This window comes from Amblyraja radiata, chromosome 3 (genome assembly GCF_010909765.2).
Source record: "Amblyraja radiata isolate CabotCenter1 chromosome 3, sAmbRad1.1.pri, whole genome shotgun sequence".
Taxonomy (NCBI): Eukaryota; Metazoa; Chordata; class Chondrichthyes; order Rajiformes; family Rajidae; genus Amblyraja; species Amblyraja radiata.
Window position 1 is genome coordinate 65,987,023 of NC_045958.1, and position 20,223 is coordinate 66,007,245.

The window sequence follows — 20,223 nt, forward strand, 5'->3', positions numbered from 1 at the left end:
ACCTAGTCTTTCCTCCAGGCTTTCCATCACCTTTGGAAACTTTTATTGCTGTTTATCAACATGTTGTGCCAATGAAAGTCAAAGAAGCCATTAAGAGACTGAGAAACATGGATAAAACTGTTATGGGCCTGTCCTACTTGGCGATTTTTTAGGCAACTGCCAGCGACTGTCATAGTCGTAGCAGGTCGCTGAAAAACCAGCGACAACCTACGACAGTGTCTACTTCAGGAGAAGTCAAGCTACACTCATTGGCGTCAAGCCACTGTCGCTGAAAATTTTTCAACATGGTGAAAATTTAGCGGCGACCAGAAAGACGCTACGACTTTTTGCACGACTGAGGAGACTACTCCCGGCGACTATGTGGAGACAAACTAGTCGCCTGTATTTGCCTAAAAAATCACCAAAGTGGGACAGGCCCATTAGAGACATCTGCTAAACCTTAGGCTTACCAAAATCAACTGTTTGGAACATCATTAAGAAGAAAGAGAGCACTGATGAGCTTACTAATCGCAAAGGGACTGGCAAGCCAAGGAAGATCTGCACAGCTCTGGACAGAAGAATTCTCTCTATAATAGAGAAAAATCTCCAAACACCTGTCCGACAGATCAAAAACACTCTTCAGGAGTCAGGTGTGGATTTGTTAATGACCACTGTCCGCAGAAGACTTCACGAACAGAAATACAGAGGCTACCCTGGAAGATGCAAACCACCAGCTGCAAAAATAGGATGGCCAGGTTACAGTTTGCCATGAAGTACTTAAAACAACCACAGTTCTGGAAAAAGGTCTTGTGGACAGATGAGACGAAGAGTGATGGCAAAAGCCCTGCTGAAGCAACAAAGGCGTTTTTCAAAGCTAAACAACGGTCAATTCTTGAGCGGCCAAATCAATCACCTGATCGATTGAGCATGTCTTTTATATGCTGAAAAGAAAACTGAAGGGGACTAGCCCCCCAAACAAGCATAAGCTAAAGCTGGCTGCAATACAGGGTTGGCAAAGCTTCACCAGAGAAGACACCCAGCAACTGGTGATGTCCATTAATAGTAAGATTAAACGAGAACTTACCAGTTTGAAGTTTGATCTGTATTTTATGAGGAGTTACGATGAGGGATTACGTGAAGAACCCCGCCAGGACGCATGCGTGTCATTCTTCAAAGCAGCGGTGTGAAATCACGGATAACTGTAATGACTAAACATAGTAAGATTAGAGAAGAGATACCAGTTAAGTATATGATCAGGGTGGGAGCGGATGGCACGTAATCCCTCAACGTAACTCCTCATAAAATACAGATCAAACTTCAAACTGGTAAGTTCTCGTTTAATCTTACTATTTTACTTCGGAGTCACGTGAGTGACTACGTGAAGATTTTAAAGCTCTGTGATTTCATGCCGTGGAAACGAGTCCATGCATCACGTCTGCCTTGACTGTAGGAGGAATTGTGTTAACATAATTTGGACATGAATTCGACATTGAAATCATAAAATTTGATAACACAAATTTATAACCCCTTTTTATGGGTTTAAATTAATTTACAGAACTTAAAATTTTTTCTGCAAACGTTCCAGGTTTCATTACTGGTTTATTATAAAATAATTGGAATGCTTTCCCTAGACCATCCTGCTGCCTTGAGGATTTGGTCCATTGGTACATCCAACTGTATCGCTGCCGATGTGGCTGCAGCCCTGGTGGAAAGAGATTTTAAAATATTAGTATCCACCCCAGCCTGTGTTAGCACCTGTTTCAGTCATCTTGAGATGGTCTGGACCGTCACTCTTGGTGTGGTTGCTAGTGGCTGACCAAAATGTGCCGTTTCATTGCCTCTTAGGATTTTCGTTTTCTCCATGAATAACGACAGATGTCTTACTATACACAGACGGTCATTTGTTGGGTATGACCTAATTGTATATTGAGGCCTGCTGATCCCTTTCTGTTCTGCTTATTGTATTGTATTGTATTCAAATTTATTGTCATTGTCTCAATTAAAGACAACAAAATGAATTTCCCTTTACAGTCAGTATCATAAAAATAAATAAATAATAAATAATAAAACATATTAAAAATAAAATAGAATTTTAAAAAAAGCACAAACACAGAAAGTCCACGACACAGCATAACACAATGGCACCAAGGTGAGGAAGGCACCATAGTTCAGCCAGCCTCCCCTCCGATCTTCCCAGATGTTCACCCGTGGTCGGGGCCTTCCGAGCACCCGCAGTCGCCACCCCGAGCGGCCCGATGCTCAGGCCCTCTCGCCGGGCTGATGGAACGCCGACGCCGAACCCCGACGGTGAAAATCCTCCTCAGCGGCCCGGACCTCCCGATCAGCTGCCTCCCACCGGAGTCCGCAGCTCCCGAGTCCGCAGGCCAAGCCGGGCAGAGTTGCAGGACCCCACGATGTTTGTCAGCGCCGCCCGCGTTGGGAGCTCCGCGAACCACAGCTCCAGGATGTCGGTGCCGCAGGCCCAGCACTCCGGGCTCCAGACGGCGATCCCCGGTAAGGCATCGCCAGCCCCGCGATGTATCAGCGCTGTCCTGCCGCTGCTGGAGCTCTGGTCGGTCCAGGCAGGAAAGGCCGCGCCAATCCAGTAGGTAGGCCGCTGGGGGGGTGGGGGGGGGGGGGCGAGTACGCGACTCGAATAATATTCGCGTCCTCTCGAGGAAGCGACTGAAGGACGGTATCCCCCTTACCGTACCCTCTTCCCCCACATTAAAACATTTAAAAAAACATAAAAAACACACTTCAACATAACAAAAAAAACAAAAAGATACCGGGCTGAAGGTGGAGGCAGCTGGCACCAGCGCCACCGGAAGTACAACACTTACTAACTCATAAATATGAAACGTAATATTTTCTGTTGAGGAAGTCATGTTGTCCAGTCTAGTTTTTGCAATTACTGTATCCTCTGTGCCGTGACCAATACCATTAGCATGACTGTTTTAATGTCAGTCTGTGTAGGGACAGAACTGTTGCTGGAGACCAATTCCTGAGCATCTTCAGGATAATTCTTACATCCCATAATTGGGAGTATCTGGTTCTTGGGGGATAGTATTAAAAATTCCCCTCATAAGTTTTGTACCAGTGGGTGAGTCCCAACAGTGTAATGCTCTGTCCCCTGCCATAGGTAAGTCGATAGGGCACTTCTGGCGCAGTTGATGGCACTGTAACTGAGCCCCTCATCATAGTGGAGGCCTGCCAGACATTCCAGAACAGACGGGATGTTCATGTCTCTGTAGGCGATGTTTTTATGGTAGAGCATCGCCCACTCCCTGATATAGACTGTAGCAATAATCTGGTCTATGAGGGATGGTGATACATGGTTCTAATACCATGTTTGATACCACTGGGAACCATGGTTGTGTAGGCCAATCGGGTACTACCAATACCAGATGCAGAGTCTTGTTGTATTTCCTTAATACCCGACTGATGAGGCAGGAAAAGGAGGGAATGCGTAAATAAACAATCCCCCCCCCCCCATGCAGCGAAAATGCATCTGTCGCCGCTGCCCCAGGGTCTGGTTCCCATGAAACATAATTTGATAACTGGTGGTTAAGTCTAGATGCGAATAAATCGATATCTGGTGTTCCATATTTGCTGTGATATCAGCAAATACTATTTTATTCAACATCCGTTCGGTGTTTTCATTAAGTTTGCGTGACCTAGTGTCTGCCACTGAATTTAGTCTTCCTGGTAGGTAAGTGGCTGATATTCAAATATCTCTCTGGATACACCTTGCCAAATTGTATAGCCAGATTGTCACATGATGTCGATTTGTTTCCACCCTGTGGTTAATGTATGCTACCACGGTGGTATTGTCTATCTGTGTCTAACATGCTGGTGATATGACCCAGTACAATATGACTTTAGGCCATGTAATGCCCCAACATTTCCAGGTAGTTTATGCCCAGTGTGAGTAATAATGATGCCTCCTGGGCAGTCCATCTACACAGCTGGTGATGGTATTGGTGGCTCCCCACCCAAGTGCACTGGCATCAGTTTGTAGTACCATGGAAGGGTTACTGACAATGATTGGATTGGAACAAAGCCAGATGTTATCTATCCACCATTTTAGTTCCATTTGAGCTTGATTGGTAGTTTCATAGATCTGTCAAAGTGACCTGCATAATTTAGAGTGCTTGTATTTTGCTCTCTGTAAGTTTTGGTAATGTAGAGGTCCAAATTGTGTGGCTGGAAAGGCAGCCATCATTATGCCAATTACTTTGCTACCAATCTGATGGATGGTTTGCTGATGTCAGTGAGGTTATTGCAAGCCTCTATTAAATCTCTAGCCTTTCCCTTAGGCAGAGTCACCGACATGTGAACTGAGTCAATGGTGAAACCCCAGATAGTCCATAGTAGTGGAAGGCGTTAGTTTAGATTTAACTGGATGGAAAATGAATCCCAGTTTTCCAAATAACTTTTTTGTGGCTGTTACAGTTTGTTTGGCCAATTCCAAAGTTTTGCCCACAATGAGTATGTCATCTAAATATGCCATGACCATGTGAGTACGTTTCCGTAGAAACGCTTGGGCTGTTTTCAAAATTTTTGTGAACAGCCTGGGGCTGATGATAACCCATTTGGCAGTGCTTTATACTGTCAGAGTTGTCCCATCCAGTTGAATTTTAAGTAACATCTGTGGTCACCTCGTATAGGCACTGAATAGTAAGCATCTTTTAAATTGATGCTGGCCATTGAAGTAACCTTTGGAAATTAATTGTTAAGGAGTAAATAAAGGTATCTATTTTGTCAGATCTATGATGATGCGATAACCGTCATCTTTTTTGTTTTTAATAAATATATTGGACATGACTTCTAATGGTTCGTGTTGAGTTTTCTCAATTACACCTTTTATGTAAAGCCGCTTCAGTTCAGCTCGCGCTTTTGATATTCCTTTATCAGAACATTCGGTTCAGTATATGTTGAACTAGAGGCTGTACTTGTGTATAAACTCTATTGTATATCCCTGGATACTGCTTAAGATGTAAGTATCGGTTGTTATCATGCTCCATGTATTCAGAAAGAGTGTAATCTCCACCCAACCTCCGTGATCCCTGTATATTGTAGGGAACCAGACCCACCTACCTCCATAGTTACCAGTGGTAGGTTTACTTTTTGTAGGTTCTTTGCTGCTGTTGTCGCGCTGGGGTCTGGATTTTCGGTTTGGTTGGCGTTGGAGGTCCCCGCATCTTCCAAGAAGGCCAGCCTGGGCCATGGCCTAAAAGACTCATGTTTTGGGTACCGGACCTTCGAGCTTTCACCAGTTCTGCTGGTGGGTGCGTGGGGGTGCTGTCTTTGGCCGTAGTGGGTTCCAGTAGGTTCTCTTATTCTTGCACACCCTGCACACTTGTCTTTCCTTCTGCGGACCCCTCTTCCAGGTCAGCCCAGAACTGACCCGCAGTGCTCCCCTCTGATGAGGTAGAAGCACTGTGCAGCCCTTCAAGAGGTAGTGCTGTGGGTTTATCATAGGGCCCACAGTCACCCTACTCCATCTCCCGGAGTCTGTCACGTTGGAGCAAAGCTCCATACACCGCTCCATCCGGCTCTAGCGCTCTCGGGCGCTGGCCGCCCGCAGTTGTTCAAAGTCGGACTCCTCTGAGTCCACGACCTTGTTTGTTTTGTGTCTAGCCTTTCCGCCCGGCCGCGTGGATCTGGCTGGTGCGGAGGCGACATCGGGCACAGCTGATCCCACTTATCGGTGATCCGAGTGCCACTGGCTGCCCGCTGCTCCGCGGTCCTCCCTCTCCAGCTTTGTTCTTACTGCCCTTCCATGGAGTGGATATGGCCGGTGTGGAGGCGACATCGGGCACAGCTGATCCCATCTAGCCCACCAGCTTTGTCGCAGCCCGTTGGTTTCTCCACCTGAAATCAGCATGGTAAAACACAAAAAGACCGCAGCTCTTACCTGCAGGTCCAGGTTGAAATTGTCGCTACGGGTGAACGTCGTTCCACCCCGTCTGCTGCCGTTATTGACTTGTCCAAAAGTCAACGGCCCTCTTTAAAGTCAACGGCCCTCGGTGGTGTTCTGGCCAGCGCGGGACCAAAAGTCGGCACAGCTGATCCCTTACGGGGCTTGTGCCTTCAGCTGCTGCTGGCTCCCGCAACTTCGCGGTCCTCCCCAGCCAGCTTCCTAGCAGCACTTGTGAACACTATTTTGTCCAGCTTCCCCCCCTGTGAAAAACCAGCACGGGGAACATTAATTTTTACTTCCCTCTCCCGCCCGGACGGGCCCGGTGCGGGAGCGAAGTCGGGCACAGCTGTTCCCATTACGGGAGATTAGCGTGCCTTTGGCTGCTGCTGCCGGCTGCCCGCAACTCCGCGGTTCTCCCCCGCCAGCTTTCCCGCAGCCTTCATGGATCTGGTCCATGTCTCCACCTAAAAGGTAAGTGGAAAGGAACGCAGAGTCTTCTTACCTGCTGTTCCCGACTTTCAAATTCTGGAACGCAGAGTCTCCTTACCTGCTGTTCCTGGCTTTCAAATTTTGCCGCTAGGGGAACGTCGTTCCCCCTTGCTGTGACTTGTTGCAATGCGTGTAGCGATAAGACACGCATGCGTCCTGGCGGGGTTCTTCACGTAGTCACTCACGTGACTCCGAAGTAAAATCACAGTCTTCAAGCAGTCATTGCATGCAAAGGATATGCAACAAAATACTGAACATGACTATATTCATTTACATAACATTGCTGTGTCTCATACATTATGGTGCCCTGAAATGGGGGGGACTATGTATTGACACTGCTGTGATTTCTACATGATGAAACCAAAATGTATAAAAATAACCTTTATTAAAATCTGACAATGTGCATTTTAACCAATGTGATTTTTTCTGTTACAAATCTCAAATTGTGGAGTGTAGAGGCAAATCAATAAATGATGGGTCTTTGTCCTAAACATTATGGAGGGCACTGTATTGAGTTTTGTTGCTTTGGGTTTTAAAAGATAGAGATTTAAAAATATAATATTTTAATTATTTCCTACTCTTACTTTGTTTTGTCTCTCCCATTTCTGGCCCTATTTTCTGATTTACTTCTCTTCTTGATTTCACATTAAATGTAACCTGCTCCTCCTTCCCCACCAATGTATTTAAACTTTCTTCTCATATATTGAGCAATTTATTTCACGGTGCTTTAATCTAACACAATTTAGAGATGTGCAATTGCTTGTGTTGACGTTCTGTTGACATGGGTCGCCAATCTTTAGCTGCACCATTGTTAGTGTGCACTTACCATGAAAAGATTTTTAAAACGAATACATCAAAGGACATGTCAACTAACAGGCAGGTGTTGTTAGGAGAGCTGTTGCTGTAAATTGTAGCACATTGTTCAATATACAAGGAGAAAAATAATCCAGATTGGAACTCGCTACAGAACAACAACCTTTACTGAACTGCAATTAACCCAAGAGCAGTCAGTATGTAGGTTTAAGTAGAGAAATATGATACGTAATCTGTGTGACTGTATATTAAGAGTTTTACTGTTTGTACAGGATTTCAATATTTCTGTCTTTGTCTTGGACAGATATTTGGAATAAAACCGGGGCTGTGAAATTGGTCAAATGGTCACCCGATTGGAGTGTTGCTATGGTAACATGGGATTGTGGAGGCTTATCTTTGTGGAGTGTTTTTGGTGCTCATCTATTTTGCACATTAGGTGGTGACTTTGCGTAAGTATTTCGTTAAGAAATTTTGGCTTTACAATATTGTTGCATGGGGTGAGAGCAGGTTGAAAATTATATTCATAAACTAGCTTTAGAGTATTAGGCAATTTAAGTGCAGCAATAGGTGAGTTGATTATTAACACTAGAAATATGTGGTAAGATACAATACCTCATTATACTTTCTACTTGTGGAATTTTAGCTGAATTCTCCAATATAATTCATTGTTGTATGTTATCCCGTTGTATGGTGCTTGTCACATTTTGTTACACAACTGTATACTGGTATATTGTAATACAATTAGAAAGAAAACTCTTCAGCAGATTATGGGGGTTTGGCTATACTTTCCAGAACTCATACTGCGCCTTTACTGTTGCAAATAGTTATACAGCATGGAAACAGACCTTTCGACCAAACTTGCCCATGCTGACCAAGATGCCCCATCTACACGTCCCAACTGCCCGCGTTTGACTATAACCCTCTAAACCTTACATATCCATGTACCTGTCCACATGTCTTTTAATTGTTATTATAGTATCTCAACTATCTCCTCTGGCAACTGTGAAAATGTTGCCTATTAAATATTTCCTAAAAAGGTTCCCATTAAATCTTTCACCTCTCACCATAAACCTATGACCTCTGGTTCTTGATTCCCCTATTCGGAATAAAGATTTTGCATCTACTCTATATATTCCCCTCATTATTTTGTACACATTTTGAATTCCCCTCATTATTTTGAATAAAGTCCTAGCCTGCATTAAACTGCATTATTCATTCCTAAGCTGACTTGTCCAAATCAATATCCTGCTGTAATTTTTGATAACCAATTTTATTTTAAGTTTGAGTACTGTGCTGTGAATTGGTTAAAATAAGTTAGTAAAACCTTAGTCAGAAAGGTTTAAATAAGTTAGTAAAACTTTAGTCATAATTTGATGTAATTTGATGTGAAAGATTTTGAGAATGAGTATGTGTAAACAAATATTTCACCAATAATGAAATATGGGAGGGGTAGACAGAGAAGTTGCAATTGTGTTGATGGTTAATTCATTTGTTACTGTTGCCTCACCTGGTAAATGGACTACCTACCGTAGAACTGTGAGATCTGACCAGTTTAAAGCCTGCTTTCAACTAAATTAACAATAACTAGTTAAGATGAGACCAGAGCCACCAAAATTGACATCTCAGCATTCAGGTTAAGGAAATAAGTCAAGGTCAATATCCTGATTGCAATCAAACAGTTTCTGATCAAAAGTTTACAGTAAGAACAAGATTTGGCACATTAGAGATGCATCAAATGCAACTTGCCAACTTTCTGTCTAGGTTTTGTGAAGAGTAGCTAGTACTTGTTTAATCTTCTTATCGAGTCCACATCACTATTAGAAATTGTTCAGCCAGAGCTGAAAACACTTCTCGGCATCAGCATACAATGGCGTCTTGCACTTCTTGTGCGTAGTGGTGGAAGGATTGGTGGAAACAGGGCCGCAACGTGAACGCTCTTTCCTTGGCCTCACTTGTGTAATAATACTCTTACTGTAATACTAATTACAGAATAATATTTCAGTATTGTTAATTTTAGAAATGGAAAAAATGCTTAATTTTCTTTGTGTTGTGTAATCCTTTGTATGCAGATTAGAATTCATGACAATTAGGGTGTGATTTATCATTACAAATACCTTCAAAGCTCTGACAGGACAAAGTGATTTCTGATTTTCTTTGACATGACAGGAAGAAAATTCATTTTTTGTTCTATAATCACATGTGAGATTAATCCCTGAATGGATTTAAAGAGATTGCGAATTGGGCAGATGAGAGCTAATTTTGAATGGCATAATTATTGTTAAAGTTACATTATGGCACACAGCTGGTTTGCTGAGAATGTCCAGCAGGAATCCGATTGATTTTTAATTTTCTGGGACAAAGTTGGGTGATAATTAGGAATTTATTTGTATCTAGTTATCCAAGTTGCCCAGTTGGATATTATCCGCCATTGAAAAATTAACCTGTCAATTATAGTGTTTAAGAAAGAACAGCAGATGCTGGAAAAATCGAAGGTAGACAAAAATGCTGGAGAAACTAAGCGGGTGAGGCAGCATCTATGGAGCGAAGTAATGGGCGACGTTTCGAGTTGAGACCCTTCTTCAGTCTGAAGAAGGGTCTCGACCCGAAAAGTCGCCTATTCCTTCGCTCCATAGATGCTGCCTCACCCGCTGAATTTCTCCTGCATTTTTGTCTACCTGTCAATTAAAGGATACTTTTGATATTCTATGAACCTGTCCAGGTAACTATGTGGATATCACCCGAACAGTATTTTACTGACCATAATGATATGAAATTGGGCTTTCGTTAAAGTGTATGATCATCAAAGATTTTAAATATACGTGAATGGAAAAGAGCGGATTGGAAAAGAACGGCTGAAAGCTAATTTTGATGAACTGATGAAAGCTGGTTTTGGAAATCATTAAACTTTATGCATTGCTTCAATTAATCATTTCTATTAATCACTTGTTTTGAAGGCATTATTCTGATGGCACAAAAAAGGAGCCCATTAAAATCAGCTCTATGGTGAGTAATATTCAGAGAGGTGTTAAAAATCATAATGCGTTATTTTTAGGTTTTGCTGCCATTTAATGCATTGCATATTAAATAGAGACACATTTAAGTAAACTTTGATGCTCAGTGAGAAACGATTTTGGCCCAGACTACCAAACTAATCTTGTTTTTTGTAAAGGTGATTCAGAATAATGATTTGAAATTTTTTTTGCATTGTAAACTCAAATTCATCTGAGGTGAAAGAACATATTGTTCTCATTGGCTGAAACAAAACTGATATTTCTTGTTTCTTCTATACTCGACGATTAGAATCATTTGTTTTTCTTATGTTTTGCTTATGTTACATTATATATTCACAGAGCTGGGGTGCTGAAGGTTATCACCTTTGGGCAATTTCCAGTGATAACAACAATCAGCAAATAAACAGTGACCTGGAAAATAAAAGTGTGATACAGCAGGCAGAAATTCTTCAATTCCAATTCATCAAAAGCGCTCTAACAGTCAATCCCTGCATGGTAGGTTCCAAGCTAAACTTTGGTAGCTAACAATTTTTATTAATTGCAAACTAGTGGCTACATCTTTGTTTCATCTATGCTACTTCCGTTTTCTGTTGTATCTGTATGAAAAGTAAATTTAAGTCACAAATATATTGGGCCATGTTTTTTTTTTAAATTATGCTACCGTCTCCTTCATTGGCTACATACAATGTCTTACTATCTATTGATAGACCAGCTATTGGAGAGATTTCCATTTTGCTTTTGAAAACCACTAGTTAAACTTTGCACGATGTTTCCATGTATTACATAATGTATGCATTCCAGAATTTTGTTGATTTTCAGATTTGTTTTGTTTCTTGGTATTTCAACCATTGCTGAGAGGTTCTTTCTAAAGCCAGGTTGAAAGGAAGGTTTATTCAATGTAATGCTTCACGACTGAAATTATAATTTATATTTCTCAACTAAAATTACAATTTAAGAATCTGAATATTCCATGAATTATGTTTTGTTAACTTTGAGTTTAAATGTTGTCCCGACAAAAGAAAGCCAGGAGGTTGCCCCCCCCCCCCCCCCCCCCGCTTTGATTTGATTAATCCTTTTGTATGCGTATTGTTCTGGTTTATTCCTGTCATGGTTGTACTGTGCCCTCCATAATGTTTGGGACAAAGACCCATCATTTATTTATTTGCCTCTGTACTCCACAATTTGAGATTTGTAATAGAAAAAATTACATGTGGTTAAAGTGCACATTGTCAGATTTTAATAAAGGCCATTTTTATACATTTTGGTTTCACCATGTAGAAATTACAGTTGTGTTTATACATGGTCCCCCCATTTCAGGGCACCATAATGTTTGGGACAACAATGTCATGTAAATTAAAGTAATCATGTTCAGTATTTTGTTGCATATCCTTTGCATGCAATGACTGCTTGAAGTCTGTGATTCATGGACATCACCAGTTGCTGGGTGTCTTCTCTGGTGATGTGCTGCCAGGCCTGTATTGCAGCCATCTTTAGCTTATGCTTGTTTTGGGGGATGGTCCCCTTCAGTTTTCTCTTCAGCATATAAAAGGCATGCTCAATTGGGTTCAGATCGGGTGATTGACTTGGCCACTCAAGAGTTGACCATTTTTTAGCCTTGAAAAACGCCTTTGTTGCTTCAGCAGGGCTTTTGCCATCACTCTTCGTCTGGTCTGTCCACAAGACCTTTTTCCAGAACTGTGGTTGTTCTTTTAAGTACTTCATGGCAAACTGTAACCTGGCCATCCTATTTTTGTAGCTGGTGGTTTGCATCTTCCAGGGTAGCCTCTGTATTTCTGTTCGTGAAGTCTTCTGCGGACAGTGGTCATTAACAAATCCACACCTGACTTCTGATCTGTCGGACAGGTGTTTGGAGATTTTTCTCTATTATAGAGAGAATTCTTCTGTCCTGAGCTGTGCAGATCTTCCTTGGCTTGCCAGTCCCTTTGCGGTTAGTAACCTCACCAGTGCTCTCTTTCTTTTAATGATGTTCCAAACAGTTGATTTTGGTAAACCTAAGGTTTGGCAGATGTCTCTAATGGGCCTGTCCCACTTAGGTGATTCTTTAGGCAAATACAGGCGACTAGTTTGTCTCCACATGTTTGCCGGTGGTCGCCGGGAGTAGTCTCCTCAGTCGCGCAAAAAATCGTAGCTTCTTTCTGGTCGGCGCTAAATTTTCAACATGTTGAAAAATTTTTGGCGACAGTGGCTTGACGCCAATGAGTGTAGCTTGACTTCTCCTGAAGTAGACACTGTCGTAGGTTGTCGCTGGTTTTTCGCCGACCTGCTACGACTATGACAGTCGCTGGCAGTTGCCTAAAAAATCGCCAAGTAGGACAGGCCCATAACAGTTTTATCCTTGTTTCTCAGTCTCTTAATGGCTTCTGACTTTCATTGGCACAACTTTGGTCTTCATGTTGATAAACAGCAATAAAAGTTTCCAAAGGTGATGGAAAGCCTGGAGGAAAGACTAGGTGCAGAGAGCTCTCTTATACCTGCATTACGGAGGCAATTAATCATACCTGAGCAATTATAAACATCTGTGAAGCCATGTGTCCCAAACATTACGGTGCCCTGAAATGGGGGGAGACTATGTGTAAACACACTTGTAATTTCTACATGGTGAAACCAAAATGTATAAAAATACCCTTTAATGAAATCTGACAATGTGCACTTTAACCACATGTGATTTTTTAAATTACAATCTCAAATTGTGGAGTACAGAGGCAAATGAATAAATTATGGATCTTTGTCCCAAAAATTATGGAGGGCATTGTAAGTCCTTGATTTGGTAGGTGATTGCTGTATTTTTGCATCAGATAGAAAATGTGTTTTTCTGTGAATTGTTAATCTTTAGAAGACAGTGGTTAAGTCATATTTTAAGAGTGCTGGATACCTTTTCTTTGAAAACAGGAAATGTTCAGGGGGTCAATCGGTATGTGTTTTGATATTTCAAGACAATCATCTTCCATGAGAACTGAGAAACATCAAAGATGTAACCAGTTTTCAGCAAGTGAAATGGGAAAGAGGGAAAATAATAAAATAAAATGACTGTGGGACCCGTTGGGTCCCATGTTCACACGGGAGGGCTGGTCTCCCAACGCAATATTCCACCTCTCCACCAATTCCAATATTGGTGCCCAATCGGGGGGGGGGGGGGGGGCTTTCTGGAGTGCTAATAAGGGTGTTGTGGGCATGTAGGAACTGGTTTCCAGAGGGCTAGTATGGACATTGTGGGCCAAATGGATTCTTGGGCTGGCAGCTCAGTCACTCAGGCCTGGTGGGCTTGCAGCTCAGTCACTCAGGCCTGGTGGGCTTGCAGCTCAGTCACTCAGGGCTGGTGGGCTGGCAGTTCAGTTACTCAGGGTTGGCGGGCTGGCAGCTCAGTCACTCAGGCCTGGTGGGCTGGCAGTTCAGTGACTCAGGGCTGGTGGGCTGGCAGCTCAGTCACTCAGGCTTAGTGGGCTGGCAGCTCAGAAACTGTCAGAAATTCTGCATAAAACAGGTGAGAGACTGTGAGAGAGAAGGGGGAAAGGGTGGAGAATCAATTTTAGATAATTTTCTGCAGATCACAGTAATGAAGGAGGAAAGTCTATCCTGGCCTGGATCTCACAGGGAGCCAATGAAGGGAGGGAGAGAGATACAGGGGTGAGGTTTAATTCTTGCAGGGGGAATACTTACTGATGGGCCGAAGAGACTTCTCCTGGGCTAGTACAGGCCTGATGGGCCGAAGGGTCTCTTTAAAAAAAAAGTTTTAAAAAAAGTAGTAAAATCTCAGTGAAAGGCACTCTTTCTGCACTTTACGGGCTAATACGGGCATTTTGGGCAAAAGGGACTGATTTCTCGACTAATACGTGCCTTGTGAGCCGAAATTAGTGGTTTCAGGCAGACCAAACAACTCATTTCATTTCCATTTCAATTTCATGCACAGGGCAGGCCAAACAGCTCATTGCATTTTCATTTCATTTCCATTGCAGTTTTAAGCACAGGGCAGGCCAAGCAACTCATTGCATTTTCATTAAGGGCTAACAAATCATTTATTGCAAGTACATTGCAGACTCACAGTTCAGTTGATTCACAGCTTAGAATCACAGTTGTGTCCTCTCCCTCACGATCTTCCAGAGTAACTGACTCACATCCAGGCATCCGGGGTTTTATAGTCCTGCTCCTGTCACTCGCTCTCTCTGTACAGATCAACTCTATTCAATATCTTCTTCAACTTTAAATATTTCACTTTTTTATCTCGATAGGGTGGTTGCACGTAAGGTCATCAGGTCAAAGGGCATGACGCACGGAGTAGCTCAATCCTTCTGGAGTACAATGCAGCTTCCGGCATACACTATTAAAACCAAGCAAAACATACGTTCTTACCTGTTAAAAACCGCCAAAAGGACCTTTTTTTGCGCTGTAAAAGATTATGGAAATAGGGGTAACAGTGAGTGAAAACCGCCAAAATCACTGCTGCTCACTGACTTGCGAAAGAGCAGCGTGCCGGCGGATTGAGGGCAAGTCCCGGCCCACGACAGCCCGGGGCTGGAGGGTGACTGAGCACTCTGAACCAAATGCTCCAGTATCATTGCTCTGAACCTGAGCACCAAGTGGCCGAAGGGAAAGCCCCCACTCTCCCCCCGGGTTCAGCGCTGTCCGGCCACGCCTGCCCTCCGCCCTGTCTTCCCCTGTGGGGCCGCACTGTCACGGGCTGTGGGTCGGCAGGGCACACAAACGGTGCCGGGTGGAGCGGGGCCGCGGCTCTGGGCAGCGGACACACGGGGATGAAAACCCGGCAACATCCCCGTCAGCTGCAGCAGAGTTGGGGACAGTCTGGTCCTTCCGCCCACACAGAGTCACCGACCGCGCTGCACCGGCACCCCGATTCCCCCACCGGCACCAAGACCCTCCCCCCCGACCACCGACCAACCCCCCCCCCCCCCCCAGGCCGCGGGGACAGACGGCCTGGGGTCTGTGAATGTGGAACCAGTCCGTGTGGAGTCCGGATGCTGGGACAGAAGACTGTACTGGCAGCCATAGTAAGAACCTGATGTTCTCCGCTTGTACTCCAGAAGGCGTTGCCTGGCAACAGTACGGGTCACGGGTCGTGACCTCGACTGCCGTGCAACCTCCCTGTGCAGGCCATCAACCCCTGACTACAGTTCCCTTGCAAGTTGCCATAATTTGACCTGAGCCATGTTTATTTTACAATCCAAAAATCACACCCATGACTATTTGTTTAACATAACCTCCCCATATGATTGTACCTTCTTTTCCTGCTATAAGATCATGAGCTATGCAATTTATTTGATATGAATGTTACAAACCCTAGATGTTTTGGTGGACAAATCATTTGAGCCCACCATCATTCTAAAAGGTTATTATTGCATTTTATTCCTGTGGAATTTACGACTTTTAAGATTAGACCCAGACAGACTGGAGCCATTGTATTATTTCTGCGATTAAATTTAATTTTTGGTGAAATTACCAAATGCCAGTGAATCCAGGAGAAAAGCTTGATTTTGTATGAAGTACTTTCCCTTTCAGCTTATAGTGTGTTTGAACAGTTTAGCACTGACAATGGAATCCACATACCGACTTAGGCTGATAAAATTTTATCAGTTGTTTCATCATGAGTTAAGCATTCATGCTGACGGCATCTGGCCAAGTGCAATCTTGGTCTCCTGTCAAAAGGCAGCCTTACTTCCCTTGGGTCAGACATTTTCTGGATTTATTTCCATGATAAGATATTTGATCTTTGCAAAAATATTGAGAATGGCAGTTCATTCTGCAGTTTAGAAAAAATAGAGTAGATCTTATTGAGATATACAAGGTTCTAGGAGACTATAAATGCTGAGATATTGTATGAGGCGAGAGTCTCTGGATAAGATGTCAGACATTAGGACTGAATTGAAAAATTTCTTCGTGCAAAACGGTGGTACATTTTCTGAATTTTTTACCTTTGAGGGTAGGGATTTCAGTGACCATATTCCAGACTGAGGTGGAGAGATTTTTGAAAGGATGTGGGCATTGGATAGGAAATTTAACAAGGATTGTTATTAAATTGCAGAACACGCCTGATCTCTAGTTTGATTTTTTTTTTTTTTTTAATTCTTGCGTTATTAAACCTATGAATTATCTTATTTTTCATTTCCTTTGCATCCCCCTTATTTTGGTTTTTAGCCATGTTAAAATTTGTTAGCAACATTACTATTTACAAACCTATAACTTACACTACTACTGTGAAAACTTGTAAGGGATTTAGAAGTTGCAGAAATAATTATCAATATATTTTTATGAATGGACCATTAAAATATTTAACACATTGCAATCATTTTTCTCAGAATAACCAGGAGCAAGTACTTCTGCAAGGGGAGGATCGTCTATATTTGAATTGTGGTGATGCCTTGCAGAATCAGAATTCAAGTACTGCATCAGCAAATTCAGGCCACCAGCCAGTCAGGGAAAAGAACCTTCTTTTGGATGACATTCTAATTCCTCAGGGTTTAAGCACTTTATTAGGACACAGGCACTGGCATATTGTACAGGTGATATATTTTTTTGTACTTTACTTGATGGCCATTGCAAGATTTATCTGTAGTGTATTCTTTCAATATTTATTAGAGACTAGTGATTAAACACAGTTTTGAATTCATCAAAATACTTTGCTATTTTGAAGGGTTTAGTAGCTAGCTGTGGGGAATGATTTGTGCAGTCCGTGTCTAAATCTGATGAGAGATATTAAGTGACTAATTGTATTTCCATAATATGGTGCCATTCAGTTTGTCTTTTGAAACGATTTTGACCAGACGAACAAAGGATTATTATAATAGCTGAACTTCTGCATTTTAGTTCCCTTGATATCAGAAATACTTTTCAATTAATATAATATATAGATGGAAAGTAAATTCATTACAATCCAGAATTAATCATCTGGGATACTAAGCTTAAGGAGAAGAATTAATATTCCTTGAGTCTCTTCCTTCTTATACTGTAGGGTTCTTGCATAATTGTATCCAGCAATGAATTGCCTCCTCCAATGGGAAAGGAAATAGTAAATTTTGATTTGTGGGAAGTACAATTCACAGAGACAGTATTGAATACAGTTATTTCTATAAATAGTTTTTCTGTGCTTTGGATTATGTACATTTTTATTTCTCTCCTTGTAGATCCACAGTACCTATCTAGAAAGTAACTGGCCAATAAAGGTGAGATTCTTGTCAGTAATTAAATTATGAAATCATGAAACTTGGTTAATTAAGATTTCATTTATATTCTGATGTTCTTTAGTTCGCAGCAATAGATCATCTGGGTCAGTATGTTGCTGTGGCAGGCAAATATGGAATTGCACACTACGCTTTGTTTACAAGAAAATGGAAACTTTTTGGAAATATTACGCAGGTAGGCATTGGGTTTCATTAGAATGGTTGTCCAGTTTTATTTTTGAAGGTTTTATTTTATTTTATGCTGATTGTTCTTTGTGCCCATCCCAATAGCATTGTATTCCTAAGATATGCGTCCACAGAAATCCTAGGGTATTTCACTGAAGAGCTATTCTTTATAAAAATGAGTCTCTACAGTAGCCCTGGAATTCAATCTTCTGACCTGTTCCCATTCAAACCGATCGATCTGTAGTCTCCTACATTACTCCAGAGATCCCCAATTAATCTCATGGAACAGACACTCATCTGTCATCTGGCTATATTACAAACTCGGGTCTTAATATCAAATTTAACAGATTTTGAGTAAATGCCCTTTTCCACCTCTGACCATAGATTTGGCAGTGCCTTTCTATTTCAGTTTTGTTTCATTTTTCTTGACTGTCTCTAACTGCTGTTTTTTAAAGTAATTGCTACCTTGACAATTTTTGTCTGTACCCTATTTTGAGACATTCCAATGCTTCTCTCCGCCCTCATTATTAGCAACATAATACAATCACCTTGACGTGCTGTGTGCTTCCAATGTTTTCTGTTCTTGTTTTGGATTTCGCCATTGGATTTCCACGTTTTTTTCCTTCCAATCTCTGTAGTAAGTTGTCAACAAGCTCTGACCAATGTCCGAGTGCACTTGAACCTGATTCTGTATTCTGGTGTCTTTCTATCCACCTGAAGAAACATGTATCTTGAGAGATTTTTCAGCTTTCCAATTCAGAAACTCTGTGATTCCTGAGAATGGCATTTTCTTTGATGGTTGCACCATTCATTGTTAATATTTATGAGAATTTTGTGCAACTGATTTTGAATGCCATTTTTTGCATTTATGTTCTGGGGCTCTTCAAGGTGAGGAATATCAATGATGGGAAATCAAACACTTTCCATTCCTTGCTGTACCTGCAAGTCTGGTGCCAATAAAACCTGTGTTGGAAATGCCTAACAGGTCAGGCACATCTGTGGAAAGTGAAGCTTGAAGATCCGTCATCAATCTTTAACCTGAAACATTAACTCGGTTTCATTTTCCACAGAGTCTGCCTGATTTGCAGGGGGCTCACAGTATTTTCTGTTTCTTTCATTTCAGATTTCTAGTATCTGCAGAATTTTGATTTTCATGACCAGTGCTAATATGGCACAGTTGCAGACTAAAACTCTTGCCAGGCACATCACATTGTGACAGATTATTCAATTTTCATTTCTGCCATTCCATGTAATTTTGATAACTGCACAACTAATGCTTATTTAGAATAAATTAATTACAGGCTATATTAAATGATTACATCAGTAAGAGAACAACATTGAGAAAATTAATATTCAGTCAAGATCATCAGTCTAGCAAAACAACCACAAGCAAAATAACAACGATGAAGAAAATAATGGCACTACAGAGCAGTGTTCCCTGTGATTAGATGGTTTACATACGAGTTTCAAAGGGTGCAGATGCATTTCAATTACATAATTGTAATTTTTCATAATTCCTTTGGTTTGGGAAGTGTTTGGTTAGATTGGTAAAATGCATATATTATCTTGTTTTATTAAGAAATAGGAATCAGGGGATGATTTGTCTGGTAGCCAAACAAATGTTGGGAATGAGCTGGGAAATAATCATTGTTAATATTATCATAATATCCCCATTTTCAGGCAGTGAGAGAAATCCAGCATGGATTTGTGAAGACTCGATCATGACTGTTACTTTTGAAAATGGAACAAATATGTGAAATTTTTTGAACAATCAAGAGAAATATCTCTAAAACTTTAATGACCATATAATTCTGAATTCTGCGCAATCTGGTGATGCTCAGCAAAGGGATAGTATTGCCAGTATAACTTGATTTCACCTGCAAATACTTAATTACATGAACAAGGAACAATATTAATAATAGCAGATTATTGTCTTCCTCATCTTCCAAACAATCCCTTACCTGGATTCACCTATCATTTGTCCAATCCCTTCCCATCATCACATTTTACCAGCTATCTCCCCTCTACCCTTTCAGGCTGAAGAAGTGTCCTGACCTGAAATGTAATTTCTCCATTTCCTTCCATAGATGTGCCTGACCTGCTGAGTACCCCAGCAGTTTGTTTATGCTCAATAATTTTAAAAAAATTGACGGAGTACAACTATTTTGTGATGAATGAATTTTGCAGAATCTGATGAAAGACTCCAATCATTATTACTGTTTTTCAGGAACAAAATATGGCAGTGACCGGTGGTTTGGCATGGTGGAATGATTTCATTGTTTTAGCCTGTTATAATTTGATTGACCAACAAGAGGAGGTAAGTGAACATTTTGACCAGAATGACCAAAGATAAAGTGACTCCCAATTGTAATAAAATCCCTGCAGGAGAATCACGCATAAGCCCAACATTTTTACTAATGCTTTGGGAACCAGCATTTCTTCTGCTTGAAAAGCACATTTTCTCATTCATGGATATTCAAGTGATAAATCGGAGTTACAGTTCATCTTTGGCCTCTTTTATATTAATTCCAGAGATAAAGATAAAGAGTCTTCCACAATCTAAGGGTCCTTGAAGTTCGTACCAACAGTCACACAAAGCCAGTGATTATGTAAAGTCTGAGTGGTTAGC

The 20,223-nt window shown here is 41.6% G+C and overlaps 1 protein-coding gene and 1 long non-coding RNA gene across 5 annotated transcripts in view; one reads left to right on the forward strand and one right to left on the reverse strand.

Annotated features, from left to right (window-relative positions):
- The window catches only part of ric1 (RIC1 homolog, RAB6A GEF complex partner 1), a 131,773-nt gene that overhangs the window by 73,629 nt on the left and 37,921 nt on the right, over positions 1 to 20,223 (forward strand). For all 4 annotated transcript variants that reach the window (XM_033017956.1, XM_033017955.1, XM_033017957.1 and 1 more), the window contains exons 9-15: positions 7,512 to 7,656; positions 10,162 to 10,210; positions 10,558 to 10,713; positions 16,548 to 16,751; positions 17,373 to 17,411; positions 17,494 to 17,604; positions 19,822 to 19,911. In XM_033017956.1, the coding sequence (XP_032873847.1) occupies positions 7,512 to 7,656; positions 10,162 to 10,210; positions 10,558 to 10,713; positions 16,548 to 16,751; positions 17,373 to 17,411; positions 17,494 to 17,604; positions 19,822 to 19,911 (794 nt within the window). The remainder of the gene's footprint in view (positions 1 to 7,511; positions 7,657 to 10,161; positions 10,211 to 10,557; positions 10,714 to 16,547; positions 16,752 to 17,372; positions 17,412 to 17,493; positions 17,605 to 19,821; positions 19,912 to 20,223) is intronic.
- LOC116971113 lies at positions 816 to 14,780 on the reverse strand. Its single transcript, XR_004411405.1, has 3 exons — positions 14,768 to 14,780; positions 3,417 to 3,420; positions 816 to 892 (listed from the first exon to the last, which is right to left on the reverse strand). It is a non-coding gene; the product is annotated as an uncharacterized LOC116971113 (long non-coding RNA).